Below are 8,677 nucleotides of genomic sequence, written 5' to 3'. Positions count from 1 at the left end.
AGTTCAGAAATTTCGGCGATATTATGCCCCCAAAAAAGAACACTAAGGGAATCTTAAGACGGAAAAAACTTACCCGCACCGGGTGTATACACCCAACTAATAAATAAATGACACTTGTCACATTATTTAACTATAAATATTAGTACTTAACCCTAGTTAACCAAATTTTTGCACATAAACTTAATTAATAATATAAAAATATTCTCACACTATTTCTTTTATCTTCTTAACAATAAGTAATTGACTGTACTTTTTTTTTTTTTTTTACTTATCAAACACTTTTGTGCCAACAATTAACTACATCTCAAAGGTCATAACTATATGTATTTTCAATGGTACACCCACAATATATAAACAAATATTGTTGTTCTTCATACATGATTCTTATTCCAGAAAGCCTAAAGGTTCTTTGTGTTCCTATTGAGGAGATGCCAAGTTGCAACATCTTTCCTTGGCTACAAAACACTTATACAAAACAATATCTAAATATTGTTCAGCAAATATTAGAACCATGAACCACCAAGAAAACCATAGCTACACTGCACATACAGATTTCGAAAACTAATCAAGGCGTGTCAACTAGTTTCCTCACAAAATAGCTTAGTTAAGAGTATGGATGTGATAGATGACAAATACTCTACCTAAATATAATAATCAGAAATCTGCAATAACAAAGAAGATTTCGGTAATGAAAAGGATAATTTATTTTAGTCGAGAATTTTTTCAAATAAAAAGCTTAAGGTACATCTTCATCACAAATTCAACAAGCAATAAAAAGAAATCAAGAATACAACTTTGATTATGTTATTGGCTGCTTTAACCAACGAACCAATCAAAAGTTTTCTAAAAAATTTTTACCATCCAACAAAAGAAATTAAGGATCTTTTACAAATGTGTGTAAGTATGCTACTATCTAAAAATTAAAGGACTAGCTTCTCCTGCCCAAATGCCTCAAAATCATAGTATCACATCATTCTCCGTGAAGATATGACACTTCAATTGTAGTTTCGTCCTGATTTCCATGTACTTGCAGATGATTGCTACACAAATAAGAAATAATTCGAATTAAAAAATATTCAAATATATTAATCATAATTATATTACCCCTAACGTTGTGACAGTACCTGTGTAGTATTCTCAACAGCATCATCTCCCAGGTTTCTTCAAACTCAGTAATAGAATCACATTCTGACATACACTTGTTGAAAAGTTTAGAAAAACCTTTATCATTATTAAGTGAGCCCAAATGAGATGGGGCATTCTGGGATATGTGCCATTGACACAGTCTATGTCTAGTTCCAGACATCACTTCTCTAATAGCAATTGCCATTCCTTGAGCTTGATCAGTTATAATAGTTTGCGGGGCAATGCCTCCCATTGACTTTAAAAATGTAGAGAATAACCATTTGAAAGATTCTGCCGACTCATCAGATAAAAAAGCACAACCAAAAATTATATTCTGCCAGTGATGATTTATTCCAATAAATGGTGCACAAATCATACGATACTTGTTTGTCCGATATGTGGTATCAAAAGAAACGACATCACCAAAAATCTCATAGTCAATTCTAGATCGACCATCTCTCCAGAAAAAGTTAGCCATACGCCCTTCAGAATCAAGTTGAACATCCCAATAAAAGAGACTTTCACTCGCTTGTCTATTATTAAATTCATTAACAACACTTTGAGCATCCCCAACTTCCACCTTAGATTTCATCAACTGGTTTATAAAATTAAAACAATCTTTCTTTGAATAGCCTAAAACATCAGCCCCTCCAGCTTCTTCTGCCAGGTAAGAATAGGTTGCAGTTGGCTTTATACCAGCATTAACCATATTTTCAATAACTAGCTTTTTGGCTTTAGTTATAGAACGAGCTGATTTTAGCAAATGTCTCTTTTTCGGTGAAGCCATCTCATGGTTATGCTCTTTAATAAATCTATCCACTGTGAAAGGACTACTAGGAATTCGACGCTTAAAGATTATCATTGCAGGACATTTTGATCGCGTGTCAATATGATTGCAAGACACCTTACTGGATTTTCTTAGCCTTTCATCTTTTTCCCCATGCCTATAGCATACGAAACGTTTTTCTCTAACCACTTCGCTACCTTGAAAATAATATTGCTTATCCTTTCGTACACTAAAACCTTTGGAATGTGCATATTCACAATATAAAATATAAGCCTCTTTCTCGTCTTTAACAATTTGATTTTTCATTTTCCCTTCTAATTCAATTATGACATCTTCTGAAACTTCCTCTTGATTTTTTTCCTCATTCTCATCTTCCGCTCTAATATCTTCTAATAATTCTTCGTCACTCTCAGCATTATTTGCCTTCTCAAAAGTTGACATTCTAATATTTCAAACAAGGAGAAAAATATTTATAACATGCATAATCATAGAAAAGGAGAAACATACATGCAACAATAATCAAAATTCCCTCAAGTTCATGAAATAAAATATAAAAGACTAACCTAATACTAATTGAAAATAAAAGGAAGCAGTAGCAGAAAGAGACATTTGCTTGTTTGGTTTAAATTCGTATATAATATTTGATGATCAAATAGTTGAAACTGATTCAGATTATTAAGAAGAATGCTTGATAATTCATTAAAATATAACATATATAGATAATAGCTTCTTTCTACATGCATATAAACTTACGTATGAAGTTAATAAGGAATCACCTATTTGAAGCCAATTTCCTTATTCCTAATAAGCTTAATTTGAAATCCCCACCCGCTCCAAGAATGTTGCAAAGCTTCGGAATAGGCAGAATGCTAGAAGAGGAATGAGCAAAGAAAATTGATTCAATGACGGTAACCCTAGCTTAACTGATGTGACGTTGTTAATTTTGCTACTTGTTTTAAATTTTTACTTTATTAAAAAATAGGATTTTAAGCCTTAGTTTATTATCTATGGTTAACTTAACTGAGTTGGGTGTATACACCCGGTGCGGGTAAGTTTTTTCCATCTTAAGACCATATCATTTAATCACCGTTAAGATTTCCAGTTTGTCTTCCCCAATAACCGAGGTGGTCTCACATAATATGTGCCACTATATATGCGCCCTTATTTATGTAAAACGTTCCTGTACAGGAATCAAAATTACTTAATTTTTTATATGTGAATTAGAGTATCTATTTTTCGAGTTTAAAAATATTTAAAAAGTCATTATTAAAGATATTTCTTGATTTCTCAAAAGTAATAATGTTGCATAAAATGAATAGACAGATGAACTAACATCTAATAGTATATTCTTAGCCAGTATTCTTGCTTAGTACTAATTTTTTGTTTCCCCTTCATTGTCTGTAACTCATTTTTGGGTCGGATTAGTCCTAATTTATTTTGAGAAATCCCATTTTGGGATAAAATACTCCCTTACAAAAACCAATTTCATTCTCAAAAACTCGAAATTTCTAATTAAGAAAGAAGGTAACTAGGCCTCACCGTAACTTTAGTGGTATGCCCCGTACCTATATTAAGATCTTGAGGAGATAATGTTTGTCTCATGTAATACAAGTGGTCCAAAAGAAACCCTCTTTGACTTTTCATGCATACATTGCATATTATTCAATTTTCAATTACTAATAAGAAGTCCCTTTCACGCATATAAACAAATCCATGTACAAGAAAATAAAGATAAAAAGTTAAAAAGATAGATACAAAAAACCTATGGAGAATCTTCTTGGTCATACACATAAAGGATCCAATGACCTGATACACAAAAGCTAAAAAATAAAAAAAGAAAGACTAAGATGCAAAGAATGAATCAATGCACAAAATATATACAATCACAACACCACAAAGGTCATCAATTGGACCAAGTCATCAAAGTCATCTTCTACAACTGATCAACCAACAACAGCTTTTAATGTTAATTAATGATACCATGTCTCATGAAAATGACACCAAAAAAAAAAAACCCACCTTAAAACATACCGGCCGCTCTAAGATACCAGTAAATAAACCGCTATTTTATTAGGAGTAGAGGCGGATCTAGTGAAAGATCTACGGGTTCAATCGAAATCACGATAATTTTTTTATTTTTTTTTACTAAATATGTACAAATAATAGGTTACGAATCAGTTTCCCACAAAAACATATAGGATAGTAGAATTTCGAATTTAAACTCGTCAAGTTCAAATATTGAATCCATCTATGATTAGAAAACAGTTAATCCATGTTACATGAAAATGACACAAAATAAAATATCCTATTGTAAAACAAACCGGAAAACCGCTCTAAGATACCGCTAAATAAACCACCATTTAATTAGGAGCAGAGACGGATCTAGTAAAAGAGCTACGGGTTTATTCGAATCATTAGCTTTGATTCAGACTTTGTACATAAATCTGTTAAAAAACCTAATAAAGAAGTAAAAACAATAGATTTCAAACCTAATAAATTAGGCGGGATGCGGTGGAATTCCAATTTTGAACCCGTAAAATTCAAATCTTGAATCCATCAGGAAACAGTTAATCCAAGAATATCAGCCGCAGATCTTCCCATAATATTAGCAAACTCATTAAAACTTATAACACCATCACCATTCGTATCAGCTTCTTGCATCATATCAGACAACTCCTTGTACGTTAATGGACGTCCCATTTTTGCCATTGAGCCAGCCAGCTCAGCAGCCGTGATGTATCCGTTACCATCTCGATCGAACGATCGGAAAACCTCCATGAGTTGTTCTTGATTTACCAAGATTTCTGCATTCATGTCGGGCATAATGGCATTTACGAGCTCATCGAATTCAATGAGCCCGTTGCCATTATTGTCCATGTTTGCTAGTAATGCATAGATTTGATCACCCGTTGGCTTGAGGCCAAGTGCACGTAGGAGAGCGGCTAACTCTAGTTGTGTGAGGCTTCCATCGTGATCAAGATCGAATCGCTTGAATATTTCTTTTAGTTGTTTGAGTTGGTGATCGGATTGAAGGCTAGCCATCCTACAAACGTATATATTAAATATTGAGCTCGTAATGGTACCTTGCTATATAGAGAAATAGAATGAGAGAATTGAAGAACTTGAGATGTATTTTTTTTTGTTATAGATGTGTCAAGTCTAAGTTGTGTTTTCTTTTTCTTTTGGATTTAATGATGTAAAGAGAAACCGTGTTAGGGAAAAGAGAGGAAGTGGGGGTTGGGAGAAGGAAATTGTAGAGGAAAGTTCTTGCCTATAAATATATTGATGTGATATAAAAAGATTATGATTATTGGTTTAACGTAGTTGTCGGATGTAGTTAAATTTTATTGTAACTGATCTTAAAACAATTAGTTTTGGATAAGATGTAATATTCTTACATCAAGAGGGCGGATGCAATTTTAGAGCACGACATTCATGTTCATTTGAACATAGTACTTTCAACGTGATTTATAAAATTTTAGTAAATAATAACTATTAATTCATAATTTGAAAAATATAATGCGTTTAAAATTTAAAAGGCTGAATTCTTAAAGTGTAAAATCTTGAATCCGACTTTGCTTATACGAAGGTTAAATTGTTTATTGTTATAGTAGTTTTTTTTTTCCTTTTTCTGAATCACAGAAATACTGTATTGATTAATTAATTCATGGCTGCCACCGAAAGTGACAAAATGACAGTTTGTCATTCAATGAATGGATGGTGAAACCGTTAACGAAAACCCAAAAAAAGCACTAGAAGATAATGAATGAAAAAAGAGAGGGAAACAAGGGAAAGAGGGGGAAAAGTAAGGAACAAAATGATTGGTGTCAACTGTCAAGTGGTCAATTTTAATCACAGTGAGAAATTTCAATTCCTCGTTTAAAGAAAGTAGGAAAAAAAAAGAAATCAATTCAATCTCGAGCACTAGCACGACTGAATCAACTATCAAAAAAAGATAGAGCCTGAAAACAGAAGATCAATCTAAGGAATGTCTACGTTTGTTGGGGAAAAAATAATCTATGGAATATCTATGTTTGTTGCAAAAAAAAAAAAAAAAAAAAAAAGAATCTACGATATCTATATATTCAAGTTATTTATGGGTAGTCTGACTCGGATACTTTTCCATTGGAATTCTAATTTTACAACATTTACAGAAGAAGAATACCTACCAAAGCGGTAGCTAACTTTTATATAACAATTGTAAAACCAACAATGCTGAATGGGCTGCTAAACTTTGACATATCCACGAGATGAATGTATATATAATGCCGTCACACCCCTTTTTTTCCGTTATAAAAAAAAATTAATTAATTTAATTTGTTGGTTTAAAAAGGGTTTTTTCTAATTAAAGTGACGTTTTGAGAAGAGATTATTTTATTTATTCAGAATCGCCACTTGGAATTAAGGTTTTGGTGTTCCAAGTCACCTTATTGAATCCCTAATCAAAAGGAAATGACTCTTTATTTTTTTGGTCTGCGAAAACAAAAGTCCGGGTAAGAAATTCTGTTGACTGGGGAAAAGGTATTAGGCATTCCCCAAGTCCCGTGGTTCTAGCACGGTCGCTTTTACCGACTAATGTTGAGCTTAAACCAATCTTGGATAAAATCATGCTTGCCTTAATTCTAGTTTGCCCAATTAATTCGCTTTGAACATAATGACTTATATTTTTGGTCATGCCTCACTCCCTCATATGTATTCCTTTCGCTCTTTTCCTTTTATTATTTTATGGGACAACAAGATTGAAATAAATCACATCTCATCTCGGTCATCTCTCACTTATTTAATTGGGTCTTAAATGGACCATTAACATAATTACCACTTAAATTAATTAACTATAAACTTTTATACCTTAGCAGGAATGGGCTGTCGACTACATCTTAAATTTTTCTTAAAAATAAAAATCACTTGTATGCCTTCAACTCAGAATAAAATCATTCACGTGCAAAACTTGAATAATGAACACATTTACGAATAACTTGGGAATATTAAAACAAGATAGAACTATGAGTGTAAATCCATATCAAATATGCTACTAACTATCATTGGATTCTTATTGCTAATACGTACATCTTTCATCATAAAAATGAAACACATATATAAGACATTCGCACAAGGACATGATTTCCATCATAATGTACGGCTCAAAGCGAAGATACCGATTTAAAATTATTTGTATCGGTATACTACTGAATCAAAGGACTGTAAATCAAGATGAACATTTTAATGGCATGCTTACCTAACATCAAAAAGAAAAAAAACTATCTAAGACAACCAAATACCTCCAAGAATCAATTTTTGAATCATTTTAAAAAATAGCAAAACGTCATCAGCACTATAGCATGAACTAGAATACTACACCATTTAATTTATAAATAAAATTATCCATATACACAAATTTACTTCAATCAAAACAAAGAACATAAAGAAAAAAACTTAAATGTGGATTCTTCGTCATCTATTAAACTCCATTTATTCACATAAATACTTCAATATCTCATATTTTCATTATAAAATATAAATTATAAGCATATACCATATATTTTCCTAGTATATTTTCTGTGTATATTTACATGCAGGATTTCATTATTTTTTTTTACTCATATAACATGTATTATATACATTATTATACCATGTATATATCCACTATTATAGTATCATTATATATTTATTCTACGCATATATTCGACTACAACGTGTATAATACTGTGTATATAGTTAATTTATTAACACTACAAGTTTGGAATTCTACCATTCTTATTCTAATTCATGGAAGAAATTAAATTTCAATACTAAACAAAGGGAACTGAGCATTCAAAGGCTAACCATTGATGTTATCATAAACTTTTAAACTCAAAATGGAATAAACTATTAGTGATGTTAGAAGAAAGCTATAACCTAACGTGTTACTAACAAATTTCAGAACCATTAAAACATGCACACAAAAATAAATAATTTTATACTTAACAATCTTTAAGAGCACTAACAAGACCATTGAATATATATATATATATATATATATATATATATATATATATATATATATATCTCCATACTTAGCAAAGAAAATGGATTTGGGAGACTCCAGCATATTCAACTTCAATTTAAATTAGAACTCGAACATATATAAGTCTCAAACTATTAAAAATCAAAAGATATTATCCCATATCAAATGATTCTTTAACAGAACTTTGATTCATCTAATGTATCGAAATAGAAAAGTAATACCGAAAACGAACCTTCAAATTCTTTTCGATCAACAACAAAAGCAACGTACAATCTACAGAGTTCCAAGGCTAACAAAAGCTGACTTTCAAGTCCACGAACTCGAAATAGCGAACAAAACCTCAAACTCAGTTTCCAAACCAAACCTTTACGGAGCTGGTATTTTTTTTCTGTTTGCCCTCAATGTATTTTTTTTTTTTACTGTGTCTTTTGCTCTCTTTGCTTACTGTTTTTTTTTTCAACTGCTTCTGATCTGTGTTTTTTTTTTCTTCTTCGTTGCTTTTTTTTTCTACTCCTGTTGCTTTTTCTTTCTTCTGTTTCTGATTTTTCTAACCCTCTCCGTTGCTTTTTTTCTTCTGTTTCTGATTTGTTTTGCTGGGTATATTTATACGGATGTGTGTGTGTGCTGTGTCGTGGGAGTGTGTGTCGTGTGTGTGTGTGTTTGTTGCATGAAAATGGGACGTCAGGGAGTGGGAGTTAGGGAAGGGGTCTTGGGTAGTTAATTTAGGATGGGGACGTGAGGTGTTAGTTTAGGATTTTACT

At 31.8% G+C, this 8,677-nt stretch overlaps 2 protein-coding genes across 2 annotated transcripts; both read right to left on the bottom strand.

Annotated features, from left to right (window-relative positions):
* Positions 1-777: 777 nt before the first annotated feature.
* LOC132626201 (protein FAR1-RELATED SEQUENCE 5-like) lies at positions 778-4,099 on the bottom strand. The gene is made up of 2 exons (XM_060340983.1): positions 1,125-4,099; positions 778-1,040 (listed from the first exon to the last, which is right to left on the bottom strand). Exons 1-2 carry the CDS (start codon positions 2,351-2,353, stop codon positions 971-973), a joined length of 1,299 nt encoding a protein of 432 aa, XP_060196966.1. The 5' UTR covers positions 2,354-4,099; the 3' UTR covers positions 778-970.
* Positions 4,100-4,295: 196 nt separating this feature from the next.
* Positions 4,296-5,170, bottom strand: LOC132626202 (probable calcium-binding protein CML16). The gene has a single exon (XM_060340984.1). It carries the CDS (start codon positions 4,952-4,954, stop codon positions 4,469-4,471), a length of 486 nt encoding a protein of 161 aa, XP_060196967.1. The 5' UTR covers positions 4,955-5,170; the 3' UTR covers positions 4,296-4,468.
* Positions 5,171-8,677: the final 3,507 nt, after the last annotated feature.

This window comes from Lycium barbarum, chromosome 2, assembly GCF_019175385.1.
Source record: "Lycium barbarum isolate Lr01 chromosome 2, ASM1917538v2, whole genome shotgun sequence".
Classification (NCBI taxonomy): domain Eukaryota; kingdom Viridiplantae; phylum Streptophyta; class Magnoliopsida; order Solanales; family Solanaceae; genus Lycium; species Lycium barbarum.
Note: the sequence above shows the minus strand (reverse complement) of the source record. Positions and strands in the feature narration are given on the sequence as shown.